This window comes from Gymnoscopelus microlampas (assembly GCF_963454915.1).
Source record: "Gymnoscopelus microlampas genome assembly, chromosome: 10".
Lineage (NCBI taxonomy): Eukaryota > Metazoa > Chordata > Actinopteri > Myctophiformes > Myctophidae > Gymnoscopelus > Gymnoscopelus microlampas.
The window spans coordinates 8,615,377-8,629,702 of record NC_139947.1 but is presented as its reverse complement, the minus strand read 5'-3'; the positions used below and the strand labels follow the sequence as shown (position 1 = coordinate 8,629,702).

Here is a 14,326-nt window from a genome sequence, read left to right as displayed (position 1 = left end):
GACCCTCCTTCGGTCTAGGGTGGTCATAGCTGAATGGGTAGAGAGTCCCCCTGAAAAACTTAAAGGAGGAGTTCACCCAAAAAATTATTATTTTCTGTCAATTGCACACCCCATGAAGCCTTGAATACATGGATATATTTTGTTTTTTGTCGCAATAATTTGATGCCCGGGTGTATTTCCGGTAGGAGACACAAAGATTCTACTTTGTGTCTCCTACCGGATACATTAGCCGGTTTAGAGTGATTACTGTCATTAAGCTACTGAATTGGAAGATGTATCATACCAAAATATAAACTAGAGACATGTAGGAATACAAAAATACCAAAAATGTACGGCCACCTTAGGTGGTACCAAAATCTGCCTTGGCCCCTGGACTAATACACCCGACGCTACCCTCCGCAGTGCGCACTTGGCGGTATATAGGCTAGAGACACAATGTTCTCTGAAAAATATTGCATTGTACCTCGCATCCCTCTCAGGCTACGTCAACTACCCAGACCACACCCCTCACCTCATCAAACAGAGTATTTACCTTCATGTGTGAACGCATCTGAAACGGACATTCTCCTGTTGAACAACCAACACCAGACAATGTCTAGACCTTATTCCCCAGACATTTTCCATTGTTCATAATGAGAAAGTGGAACATAGAAAAGGGGTCCCCAACCTGGGGTCCGCAGACCCTCTGGTGGTCCGGACCATTTGCTGGTGGCCCGTGCCGCCAGTTGAACTCATGAAATGAGTTTCATTTTATTTGATGCATAATATTCGCGAACATTAATGTATCTGAGATTTGATCGACCAGATGATCTTGATGGGCTGTTATTGAGTCGATCAAATAGAAATGGTCCAGCGTAGGTTTGACAGCCTATAAAGATGGTCTCTCCCTCTCATTTAGGTTCCTTAAGATAACCTGATGTAGGTCTAATAGACCGAAACATTGTTATATTCCCATGTTATATTCCCATTAAACCTTCTTGCATTTGAAGACAAGTGTGCAGGAGTTTTCTCTTTCATCATGTTGAATAGAAAATGTATCTCATCTGTAACACCTGCACAGTCCGTTTTCACAAAGCTGGCTCTAAAGTTAATGTGACCACTGCAGCCTCCCTCCTATCATGTTGAGGGTGGAAACAAGGCATCGCTATTCTACATATTAAACCCCATTGAAGTTTCACTTTAATTATTAATGGCGTGGCTTTTAAACTGAACGAAAAGCTTTGCTCTGAAACCGTAGCTGATAAAGAGACTTGTAGGAAACTACAAGGCAGTGGAAAACATTTCCACAAAGATTGACTGTTGTTCACCTCGTAGCCTCTGTCCCTAATGAGACGGTTGGCTTCGGTCGGTGCATTCAAGTACTCACGTCAGTTGCGCTGCATATACAGTACATACAGTATGATTTTAGACAAAAGCATTATAAATGTAACTGTGTTGTTTTACATTCTTTTGCCTAATAAAAATTTCAATCAATCAAAACAGTTGCTGTGTCCAACAGTGGTGTAAAGTAACTAGGTACATTTACTCAAGTACTGTACATAAGTACAATTTTGAGGTATTTTTACTTTACTGGAGTATTTCCAATTTTCAGTACTTTTACTTCTACTCCACTACATCTCAGAGGCAAATGTTATACTTTTACGCCACTATAAATATGTGAAAACTTTACTAGTTACTTTGTACATTTGTAGTATTATGACAAAACATACATTAACCACTTCAGCCCTATACTATACATTTCAGCCATTTGAAAATAGCCGATTTACAAGCACACAATGCGTTGCAATGCGACGCATTGTGAGCTTGTAGATCAGAACTTGTGAAATGGGACATTTCTGCATAATGAGTGCTTTCTACTTTTGGTAATTTAAGTACATTTTGATACCAATACTTTTACTTCTAACAAAGTATTTCTACATTGCAGTATTGATACTTTTACTTAAGTATAGAATGTGAGTACTTCTTCCACCACTGGTGTCAAATGCTCGTTTTGTATACATGGATTAAAGCAAAATAAAATGTCAGGACAAAAAAATGCTGTCCTAATGTGTGATTTGTGAAACAGCATGAAAGGAGTCTTTCATGCTGTGTGCGCTGTGTCCTAAACAATTAACACAATATGCAAAATAATCATGCTTTAGTAATATTGTTCCTGCTGTTCTACATACTGCCAACTCGGTGAAGAAATACCAGCTTGAAGCTTTAACCTTTGCTTTTATGAAATAGCCGCGACCATTAGGGTTTTATGGAAGATGCCTCTGAGCCATAGACTGTATAAAAGAGATGGACAAAGCCACACCTCCGCTTTCTATAGACCGAAAATGAAGCCTATTGTTTGGCTGTGTGCACTCCGCCATCTTTAATATATACAATCGAGCACGCCGGCTATCAAACGCTATTGCTTGAGACCAGACATGTGACCAAAGCGGGGGCGGGTCACCAGACATGTGACCAGGGAACCGGAAAACAATCCCCAAAGAATGCTATTGGTTGGGTAGCTTGTCAATCAAGAGCGGGGGTGGGGAATGAATGCTATTGGTTGTGTAGGTTGTCAATCAAATCATCCCGCCCCTCCTGGAGCATAGCCTACTTTATTGTCAATTTTAGAATAAATGGGACCATAATTTAGCAAAACGCATATCATGATGATTGAAAGGACACTTTAAACTAGCGACTGGAAGCATATAGTATTTATGACAATTTTTATTAAGGTAATACAATCCTAAAGTTGCAGGCCACCTACAGGCCATTCATATGAACTGTCTCTCTTCCGTATTGGCCTCATCGTAAATCTGTCAGGCTGGCCCCTTGTTCTGAACAGGTTGCTAGTTTGACCACTTCAAATGCTCTAATCTTAAAATAATAACCGAAAAAAACTATCTACAAGCTCAGGCTATTTTCTTAGCTGATTACTTTTGAATGAAATTGATAATTGACTATAATGAATTAAATGGACTAGTTGGATTAAATGTTGCACCCTTACCTGTCTTGAGGCTGTTGATGGGGAACGTGGCTTGAGCCAAGAAGTTTTGGTCGCTGAACATGTCGATCTCATACACCCCGAAGCGCAGGAAGGCAAAGGCCGAGTTCAACACGGTGAAGCTGAACCTCTTCCTGGGCCATGTGGGGTTCAGACCATTATCAGCTGGAGAGAAAAAAACATGAAAAAAAGACAATAGATGAGATTAGATATACACGTTCCATCAGAATTCCGCTACGAGAGAAATCATGTTTAGTCTAATGCACATTATAAGCCCTAGAAAAGTAGCCTTGCGAACCAGAGCCATGCGGCCCACAGGGTCAGGAGCCAATCTCCTGTTTTCGTAGTAAAAACTAGTTTTTAGCCTAGTCAAAACTAAAATCTCTACTTCGCTTATATATATATATTTTTTTTTTTTATAGTCTTTGGTATGATGACCCGACCGGGAACTGCACCACCCATCCCAGTCTCGGGGCGGGCATTCTAACCACAAGGCCACTGAGCTGGTATCATAAACCTGAGTCTATATAATAAAAATGGCCTCCGCTCTGAATTAAATCTTTATGACTTTTATGACATTTTTTTATGGCCATGTCATTCGCCCCCAAAGAGGTAGTATCTCTAGTACTCCAACGCGGTGTGGTCTGAGACTTGAAACCCTGTCATTAACAGTGGTAGAATGCTGTTAACCACACTGGACATGTCATTATGGGTGAAAGCTTTCCAAAATGACAAGCTCACCACGTGTCACTATAAGCTTGTATTTGTATATTCGCTGTTTGGAGTACGATGTGTGGACTGGTAAACCCCCCCCCCCCTTCCGGAAATCTCTTTTGCATTTGATTTCAGGAATTGGGTCTGGCCTGGGAGCTTATCTGGGCGTTTCTGCGTCGTCCACAAAATGGACTCTCCATCAGCGTCCTCGCTCATTGTTCTGTGATTGACAGTGGAAGTTGGCCAATCAGGTGGAACCCGAGTGAACCCGAATGGAGCCGAGTGCAGCCGAGCGAAAACAAATGGTGGCCATTAAAACTCTCTCCGCTGTTTTGTCCGCCGTTTTAAAACTTCAAAACACTCTGATGGAGTTATTTTGATTGATCATAATTTGTCTAGTGCCCTAAAACTGCTTTAAATGTCAAATTAATATAATGCTGTCATATTGGCCTAAACTCTGTCATGTACTATTCTGCTATTTCTCTGTCTATACAAGGTCAAACTAGCTACAGGCGTTCTGTGGCTATCAGTTGTTTTGAGAACACTGTACTCGATGTTCTTCTCTGCTAACAATTCCTTTAGCGCCACTGAAGTCACCACTGACCAGTGACCAGGTCAGTGCCGAGGCCAATGTGTTGTTCGAGACATGTGGACGCTGTTTGTTCAAAGATAAACTGTCACACCATCTTCATCATCTTCATCATCTACCATCATCATCCTCATCTGACGACGACGTAATCATCACTATCCACCAATAGCAGGGTGACACCTCTAACGGCTGGACGCTTCATGTATCTTCAATGATGTCATATGTTTATGTTACTGGACGCTGTTAAAGTCCAGTGCTTTCTCTGTTTAACGGCAGAGAGAGGCGACGACCGATGATGCGTGAACCTGCTGATACTGTAACCTTCCATTACTCTCTCTCTCTGAATAATATACTTTCATTACATCCATGGCTGCCTGTGTCCTGAGTCTGGTTTTTCTTTGTCGCCTTTGAAAGTTACTGGTACTTTGTATACATACTGATGTGATGTTTCGCCCTGCATTGGTATCTATACATATGGGTGATAAGGAAAAAACCTACTTTATCAATTGGTCCGATCGAAGCCGGATATGTTTAAAACAGGGTGGACGGGGGGAACTGAGCTATTGACCGGAACTGTACGGTCAGACTCTCTTCCCCTGGCTTCCCCTGTTTTAATACGTATCAAACGAACCAGCCCTGGGTGTAACGATTTATCACTTCTATTCAGATGAAGGTTATCTTTGAACAGTATCACATTTTTTATTTTATTTATTTTGTTTTGGACCTGGACGCGATCGCTGGACCTTTGGACTTGCCCTTTGACTCCCACATGTCTCAAATTCCACATGGTCCAGCCATCGGAGTCAGGATCCCCGAACCATTGATTCGGTATGTATATTTTTTTATTTTATTTTACCATGGTCCAGTGATTGGGATCTCCACGTAACTTCTCCCTGTGAACCTTGATCTGATGAGTATACCTTTTATTTTATTTTATTGTCTTTACCGAACGATTTGTCTCATAAATTATCAACCTGTTTTTAAATTACTGTTTAACACAGCTCCGCCAGGGAGTCAGTCAAGTAAAAATGTTTTATCACCTGGGAGGACATTCCCTGAATGTCTCATAAATTATCCTCTTATTTAGAATACAGTGGTCTTTATTTATGTTGTTTTATTTTCTGGCTTGTCCATTGTATATATTGATCACCACCAGACACATCCATCCTCAACGTTTTTTTACACTGATGTTTGGCTATCAGCTGTTACTTACAGTTATTTGTCTTTATTTATATATATATTTATGTAAATGCATCTAGAAATAACCCACAATCCAAACTTGGGTGTTTCGATGTATTCGTGACCATATATATAAACATATGGATTAATTTTTTTGTACCTCGAATTACCACTTTATCACGTCATTGGTGTTCGGTTCGATTAGATTTATCTAATAATAGTTTTACACTAGGTGGGAGGGGGTTGTCTGTGTGGTGCCTACATGAATATATACTATTTCAGGTTTGTCATAATGTACTCATTTTTCCTTCTATACTGATATTTGACCTAAGATTAACCCCTGCCACCCCTTTACACACTGCCTATCGGCTGTATGTGGGTTAATGTTCTAGTCTACTGTTCTAGCCTTAGATAGACAGGCATAAAACGTCCGCCTTATCGGGTCTCAAATCAGCTGTTCAAGGGTACTTCAGTGTTGCTCTTCCCCTGGCCTCATATTACCTGTTAGCTACAGGTAACACATTTGTATGCAGTTGTATTTCTATGTTAGTACCACCCATCGGCCCCAGTCCGCGAGTACAAAACATTAATAGGCAGCTGCATACTCCCGTACGGCATTGCCAGGTTGCCTCCCTTGTAATTCAGAAACTTCTGCATCGGCCCGAGTCCGTTTGAAGTTTGTGTTTTACTTACTTTGTCAGTACATTTTTTTTGTTTGTTTGTTTTGTCTTATATGGTTTGTTAAATATATATATTTTTTTTCTCTGATTTCTTCTGTCACCAGTCAAAGTTATATATATTGAACACAGACCGGTTTTATTTTGACCACTGTAGGTTAAATCATCCATCCATTTAATATGTTGAGCTTTAAACAATAAGTTTTAAATGCCTTAATAATACATTTTATATTCCTTTGAACCAGTGAATATATTTTGAAAATTCCAAGTTTTAAATTCTTTTAAATATTTTAAATATAATTTAAACTAATAAGTAGCCTATACTGAACCCAGTCAGTAAAATATTTCTCATTCCAAATTTAGTTTATCGCTACCATATCTAGGTTCGGTATGTCTGTGTGTATTAATGAACGATTGTTTTTTGTTCTCTCTATCTCTCTCTCTCTCTGTGGGTCCGCCAGTGTGTCTGTCTTCTACGGTGTGTGAGTGCGAGGGAGTGAGAGAGCGTAAGGTGAAAGTTTCTATCTCTCTTATCTTTTCTATGTGTGTGAGCGATTCAGCTATGCAGGCATGCGTGAATGTGAATGCGCGTTTGTCTGTCTTGCTCGTTCTATAACAATCTTAGTCCAAATTTCAGTCATTTTCCAGTCAGTTAAAATTAGTTTACCACTCTGGTCTCTAAAACTACATTACCCATAATACCTTACAGGAAGTGTTAGTTCTCGTAATCCTAACTGCCACGTTGCTTGGCAACGACCTAACCTCCATTGAATTCAATGTATAACCCATCTCAGTTAAATTAACCATAATAAGATTCAATATGTTCTAATATCAATATTGGAAAAAAAATAACTATAATATTAAGTTTATTATAAAGTCATTTTGAATTATTTTAAAAGTTTTGAAAATATTTTATCATTTTAACTTAAGATTTTTTTGAGCTGGTAGATCTGCTCTTTTTGGAAAATTTTTAATTTCGATTTATTTTGGTGTACTTTACCTAACTCTAATATACTCTTCAGAACAAAGATGTTTATTCCTTATTTTTCATTGTTATATTTTAATTTTAAATATTTTAATTATAACTTAAAAAAAAAAAAATAATAATAATTTTTTTTTCATTTTTTTCTTTTGATTTTCAGTTTGATTTTTTTTTCTTTCTCATCAACAGATTCATCCTCTGACACACACTATATTACAGATATATGGGTGTCAGATAGAGGGGAGTTTGATGAATGATTCGATTTAAATGTTTAATGCTTTGTTTGTCTTTGTTTCATTTTAGCCACTCCATTAATCCAATTCCTGGACAACAATAATGTCACAATACCTGCTAATTGTGACATACAGGGCTAAAACTTTAATTTTATTCCAAACTGTTTTAAACTCTGTTTCATACTATAGTCAACTGTAGGTCTCATGCCAAACAGTAAATTTGATTTCCATCTATCTTACAGATTTCAACTAATGTCTTGGATAGATGTTTGATGCCCCCATGCCTACATGATGCAATCGGAAGTATTTCTTGAGTTTTAAGACCATTCCACGTGAGTTTTTCCCTAAATAAAGTGTAAAGATGTAATAAATACAGGTATCAGGAGTGTACCGTTCCATTTTTCAAATACTTGGACCTACAGGTCAACTTGTTAAATAAAGCACTGGACCGCAGCTTCACAACGAGGAGGGTAACTTTTTCTTTTTCTGAACGTGTCCAGAATCGTCTTTGACAAAGTGACGTAGGTCTCTTGTCAGATTATTTGAAAACTTGTCAGACTGGTTAGTTTTCCCTCACTCTATCAACAGAAACGGGCTAAGGGTCATTAACGGTGCTAAAATTGATTAAACCAAACATGTTTTGAAAAGGTTTGTTTGGGACAGTACATTAGCTGAGATTTTTTGAATTATAATAAAGTTATTTGCAAATTGCAAGGGGAAAACTTTGTTGTGTGGTGTCTTAAAATGTCATGAAATATAACCATGTTTTGCTTCCTAATTGAATAAATAACCATTATATACAGTCCTTTTGAAGAAGTACAATTTTGAATTAATATCTGAATAAATTATACAGTCCTTTTGAAGAAGTAAAAATGTGTATGTTATCTGAATAACTAACCATTTATTTTTGCCCTTAAGTCATTGAAATCTCTGTCACAATGTTAAGTTTGCCTGTCTGTGTCTGATTTGGTTTGAATAATGTCACAAGGTACAAGACCTGATCAGCTTGCCCTTTGACCCTATCCAAATCATGATAAGATGTAGGCTTGATGGAGTTATTTTGATTGATCATAATTTGTCTAGTGCCCTAAAACTGCTTTAAATGTCAAATTAATATAATGCTGTCATATTGGCCTAAACTCTGTCATGTACTATTCTGCTATTTCTCTGTCTATACAAGGTCAAACTAGCTACAGGCGTTCTGTGGCTATCAGTTGTTTTGAGAACACTGTATCTCGATGTTCTTCTCTGCTAACAATTCCTTTAGCGCCACTGAAGTCACCACTGACCAGTGACCAGGTCAGTGCCGAGGCCAATGTGTTGTTCGAGACATGTGGACGCTGTTTGTTCAAAGATAAACTGTCACACCATCTTCATCATCTTCATCATCTACCATCATCATCCTCATCTGACGACGACGTAATCATCACTATCCACCAATAGCAGGGTGACACCTCTAACGGCTGGACGCTTCATGTATCTTCAATGATGTCATATGTTTATGTTACTGGACGCTGTTAAAGTCCAGTGCTTTCTCTGTTTAACGGCAGAGAGAGGCGACGACCGATGATGCGTGAACCTGCTGATACTGTAACCTTCCATTACTCTCTCTCTCTGAATAATATACTTTCGTTACATCCATGGCTGCCTGTGTCCTGAGTCTGGTTTTTCTTTGTCGCCTTTGAAAGTTACTGGTACTTTGTATACATACTGATGTGATGTTTCGCCCTGCATTGGTATCTATACATATGGGTGATAAGGAAAAAACCTACTTTATCACACTCAAACTTCTTTTTTTGTGGCACGGAATTTACTTTTAAGATATTTTTGTGGTCAATTAATCATGGCAGAGCCTATTTAAAAAGAACCGGTAGGGGCGGGCAGTGATACTCTTGTATCCGAAAAGCAACCTATTTTCGGCATGGCCCTTTCAAAAGTCCCCTTGCGTGACGCAAGGGGACTTTTGAAAGGGCCATGCCGAAAATAGGTGCTCTGTGGTGGTGGTGGAACGAACTGCTGATTGGCTGAAGGGGTTGTCAGTCAGTCAACGGTACTACTCCCGCCCAGCTCCCGCCCACAGCCAAAAATCCAAACAGGTCCTCATACCAGACTCAATACTGAAATCAAAAACAAATGAGATTTCCGGAGAGGGGGGGTTTACCAGGCTATACGATGTGTACTCCTCCCCCAATCTTTATTTATTTTGTTAAAGATTTATTTTTTGGCTTTTATGCCTTTATTGATAGTACAGTAGGCTGACAGCTATCCGAGACTGGGAGTTCCAACCTAATCTCACCTTCTGAGTCGGTCTTCTGCTTGGCACTGTCGTAGTCCGCCCCGCACACCTCGATCTCGATCAGCGGGCACACGATGCCCCGGCCGTGCTTGGGCAGGTGCCGTGCTCCCAACACCTGGAGGAGGTGAACACAGAGGACACTTTCACTCAACAGTCTCCCTCTCCTATACCGCTGCAGCCATTCAAGCTAAATACCCACACATGCAGATGGCTTTGAATATGGATGTTGACCCCCACCTTCCCCCCCGCCCCACACACACAGAGCTACACACAATCGCACATAGCACCCCTCACTCACCAACCTCAATATTTAACCCATTCAATCCGGGAACGCATCTAAAAATGTCTTCTAAATCCTAACTGGTTTCTGAAAAAACATATGTTTCTATATCAGTGGTGCTCAAACCTTTTCATGTCAAGGACCCCCAAAATGATATGTATTTGACAGCTGACGTCCAACTCAAAAATATTTTGTTCCAGGGACCCCCCAGAAGCAAAGACTTGAGTAAAAAAAACATATATTCAAAGATTTGCACACATTTTCTAATTAAAAAAAATAAATAGCCAAATACATCTAAAATGACACAGATGCATTCCCGGATTGAATGGGTTAAACACTTGCCATGCACTCTGACATGACACTGCACCCACAAACATGCGCTCTCCTTTTTCTGTAAATATACATTTAGCTGCTACTGAGCTTTCACTGATATGTATTGCATGTCTTACTGATGAATTGTGTACAATGCACCACAACAAGCCCCTGTTGTGTCCCTTCTCAGTTCAATAAAGGGACACGGCGCTTTTTAGTTTCCAAAATAAGGGACGATTCCATATTTCAAGAGGATGGTTGGCAACCTCCATGTGTTTGGTGAGGGGGGTCTATATACCTCCATGTACAGGGTGTAGGGAGTCTATATACCTCTATGTACAGGGTGAGGGGGGTCTATATACAGGGGTGCACATAACTGGTGCGCATGCGCACCCAAATATGCGCACCCAAAATAAATAATGCGTGGCAGACGACGCGAGGCACTTTTGCGTACCAACAGCTGGGACAGGAATTTCCAAGCTTTAGCAAAAATGAAAAATAAAAGCATGGAGATCGAGGCTAGGAATTTACTTCCTGAAGCCACACTCACACAATCACGCTAAAGCACGTGTCGGCCCCATGTACAGCCATTAGGCGCAGGCTGAGGGGACGCATGCTGCATGTGATTGTGTGAGTGTTGCCTCGCACAGACACGCTGCGACTCGCAGCTCGCTGCACGCAGCCAGCAGCGGCTGTTAGAGGCACTCGTCACCGATGATGAACGCACCGTAATGGTGCAAAATATGGCGTCAACTTCGCAAGCAGCGCAGCACAGGGCACCAACCTTGGGGGTTCACCAAACGGCGTGAGAAAAAGAAAAAATACCTCATATACACATATACCTTATATATATACCTCTATGTGTAGGGGTCCATACCTCTATGTACAGGGTGAGGATTTCGACGTCTCGTAGTGTGTGTCGGTCAAAGGGGTCGAACCGCAAGGTGTCGTCCCTCATGATGGGCGGCTGCAGGACGTAGCCGCTCCGCCCGTTCAGCATGAAGAGCGCCTGGTTCATCTGCATGGGCTTGTCTGCGGAGGGACAGAGAGGGGGACGTGTGAATCCTCTCGTCTTATCGTTGCTCTCGGGGTAGAAACCTCTTATCTCCATAGTCTTAACGTTTTGCGTTCTTTTCGTAAATGAACGCCCTACTTGATCGCACTACGGCAGGGGTCTTCAAAGTTTTTCAGCCCAAAGACCCCCTAGCTGAGAGAGAGATGAAGCAAAGACCCCCCCCCCCCCCCCCCCCGCACACTACATATCGTGTAGAATTGTGTTGCAGATTAAACTTTTTCATAGATTTCATAGATGGATTCATAGATCTGGGGTGCTATATGTTGTATACATTTATGTTTATTGTTTATTCTTTTTACACATTAGCGTCTCTATTAATTCATGTTAATGTGTATTTTCAGACATTTAACCACTTAAAGCCTCAACGCTAAACTTGATCATTGGCTCTGTACTTGGTCTGCTCTTTTTCCCCTCTACATCAAACGTCTTCGCCAAAAACAGCTGATCTACAAGGTCACAACGCCTCGCAGCGCGAGGCGCTGTGAGCTTGTAGATCGGCTATTTTTGGCTAATGTTACCCTCACTCCCCTGAGAATCCTATCACACAAAGATTTAGCGGACCACCTATATAATAACTCTGAGGACCCCCCCGGACCCCCTGTTGAAGAACCCTGCACTACAGCGTCCCACAAAAGATCCAACAAGCTCGAAAACGCGCCTCGAAGCGACGCGTCTCGAACTTGTAGATCTGCTGTACTTTCGATGCTTTTGAATCCTGAAAAGTAATATGGAGGTTTCCACCCGACAGAGACCTTGAAATTCAGAAAGGTTGAGAATCCCGTTTTGCTTTTGATCCTTACACACACACACACACACACACACACACACACACACCTGCGGTCTGGAAGTTGAGCGCCACCAGCTGTGAGCCACAGAGCCACATGGGGAGCGGGTCGTAGTTGGAGGAGTCCAGCCGCTGGCCGCGCGGGTAGATCCTGGACAGCTGCAGCCAGTTGTACTGCAGGAACTTCTTGCCCTTGATCTTGTTGACGTACTTCTCCGCCTTGGTCTCGGGGAAGGACGACATGTCCCGGGAGCAGGCCCGCCCCGTGCCGATCTCTACAGGTTTGACAATTTTAGAGGCGTTTTAGGCAAGACGCTCTTAACATCCAGAGCGACTTTACAAATGTGGAATCTTAGTGAAAGCAGAGTAAACATGAGTCAATTAACACACTGCCTGCCTTGTTGGATTTGAAAGGATGTGTATATGTCCTTTATCTTTTTTAGAAATTACACTAGAGGGCGCTCTTCCCTAACCTACGGATGATCCCTCGACTCCCGAGAGAATCATAGAAGCAGAGATGACATCATCCCAAAAACAGATTATCAGATGTAGAAAAACACATCTAGCTTGGATTTCTTCTTTTTTTGGTGAAAACTAGCCATATTCAACTGCCGACATTCTAACAGAATGGACATTCGTGGTAGAAAAAGACAGCCTTTGTTTACATCCGTGTCCAAAACGTGGCTTCCTGGCTCTCAGTGATTCGTCAAAATAAGGTAAAAACGCTGGCCGAGGTGGATTCATTAATGCCTGGCAATGAATGTGTCAACGACACGGTAAATAGTCACTCAAGTTGAGTATGTTTGTGTAATGGAACAAGCTAGTAGCATGTCTGAAGCAAAGCCTGACCGATGCCAGATTTGTGGGTCTGATCCCGCTTTTGGAGAGTCCTAGACCACCGATTCCTGAGTTTTGACCGGTATTTTGTCAAAAAGTGCAACGATTTCAAATCAACTTGAAAAATCAAAATTTTCCACCTTCAACCTGGCATCTTTGTTTTGGGCATGTCATGGCAGTACATGGCGAAATGCGATAAATAAATAAAATGTTTTCAAAAACGCCCATCTATATTTAGTAGGTTGGCTATATAGATGACCAGGTCAGCGTTTATGTGTACTTACTGTCCTCATCAAAAGGCACAGGTCTACAGTAGATGACCAGGTCGGACAGTTCCAGTGCAATCTTTTTCCTCCTCTCCATCATCTTCCCTTCTTCCAGCTGAGCAGAGGTACACAAAGATGTTTAATTATTGGCATACAAGTGTAAAAACGGACACAATACACAACTGGTTCTTAAGGTTATATGATATTCATTTTCACTTTTTTTTTTCTTTTCAATTACACCCAAAAAATCTCAACGTGGCCTGGGGTTTTCTGAATAATTAGGCTGAAAAGTAATCTGGCCCTTGGGCAGTGAAGTCACAGGCCATTAATCCCGCCCACCCTCCTCCTCGCCCCTCCCCTATCCTTTCCTTGGGGGGGGGGGGGGGGGGGGGGAGCAGAGGCGATGATTGACAGGCAAAATCCCTCAACAGCGACACCCGCAGGCAAGAAAGATTTTTTTTTTCATTGCAGTTGAAAAGGCTTTAGAAATGTGAGAGAAAAACACCTGCAATGGACCAATGGAGTGGATTTTTTTTTTTTAAACTTTTTATACACGTTTGAAGGACCATGACAAAGACTTTTAACGTGTGGTAAAAATGAACGTCATGAAACCTTTAAGGTGGGGTCCAAGGGACCACCACCCTTACGGGGTCTGTAGTTCTGAGTGTGTACAAATGGAACCAAAAACAGATCCGTAAACATTTTTTAAAAAGGTTGAGAATCACGGCACACTTGATACCTTAGCCTCGGACGTCATGGTGACCTCGCGGATCTTCAGCACCCACTCCTTCAGCTCGTCCAGGCTGTTGGCGGAGATGTCCAGCACCTGGCCGGCCCGCGGAGACGTGGCCGGTACCAGGGAGAACACGTGAGGTCTGCTACCCTTCCCGTCCGGACGAACCACTGCCAAGAAGAGCAAGAGGGAGCATTATGAAAAACATGATTTTTTTGACTTTTATAATTCGTTTTGAACCCATTTAGACCGGGAACGCATACCGTGTCATTTTAGCATTTTTAGACATAACCATTATTTTAAACTTTGGGCTATTCAAAAATATTTTTGAAAAATCTGAATACGCATATTTTTCACTCAAATCTTTGCTTCTGGAGGTCGCTAGAACA

The 14,326-nt window shown here is 41.4% G+C and overlaps 1 protein-coding gene across 4 annotated transcripts in view; it reads right to left on the bottom strand.

The window, feature by feature from the left end:
* plcg1 (phospholipase C, gamma 1) overlaps nt 1-14,326 on the bottom strand; it is an 88,151-nt gene that overhangs the window by 9,970 nt on the left and 63,855 nt on the right. For all 4 annotated transcript variants that reach the window (XR_014601677.1, XR_014601678.1, XR_014601679.1 and 1 more), the window contains exons 25-30: nt 13,944-14,107; nt 13,223-13,319; nt 12,152-12,376; nt 11,120-11,274; nt 9,651-9,765; nt 2,984-3,145 (exon numbers count right to left, since the gene is read on the bottom strand). Coding sequence is in view for 1 of the 4 variants with exons in the window: in XM_084069462.1 (XP_083925588.1) it covers nt 2,984-3,145; nt 9,651-9,765; nt 11,120-11,274; nt 12,152-12,376; nt 13,223-13,319; nt 13,944-14,107 (918 nt within the window). In the remaining 3 variants the exon portion in view is untranslated. The remainder of the gene's footprint in view (nt 1-2,983; nt 3,146-9,650; nt 9,766-11,119; nt 11,275-12,151; nt 12,377-13,222; nt 13,320-13,943; nt 14,108-14,326) is intronic.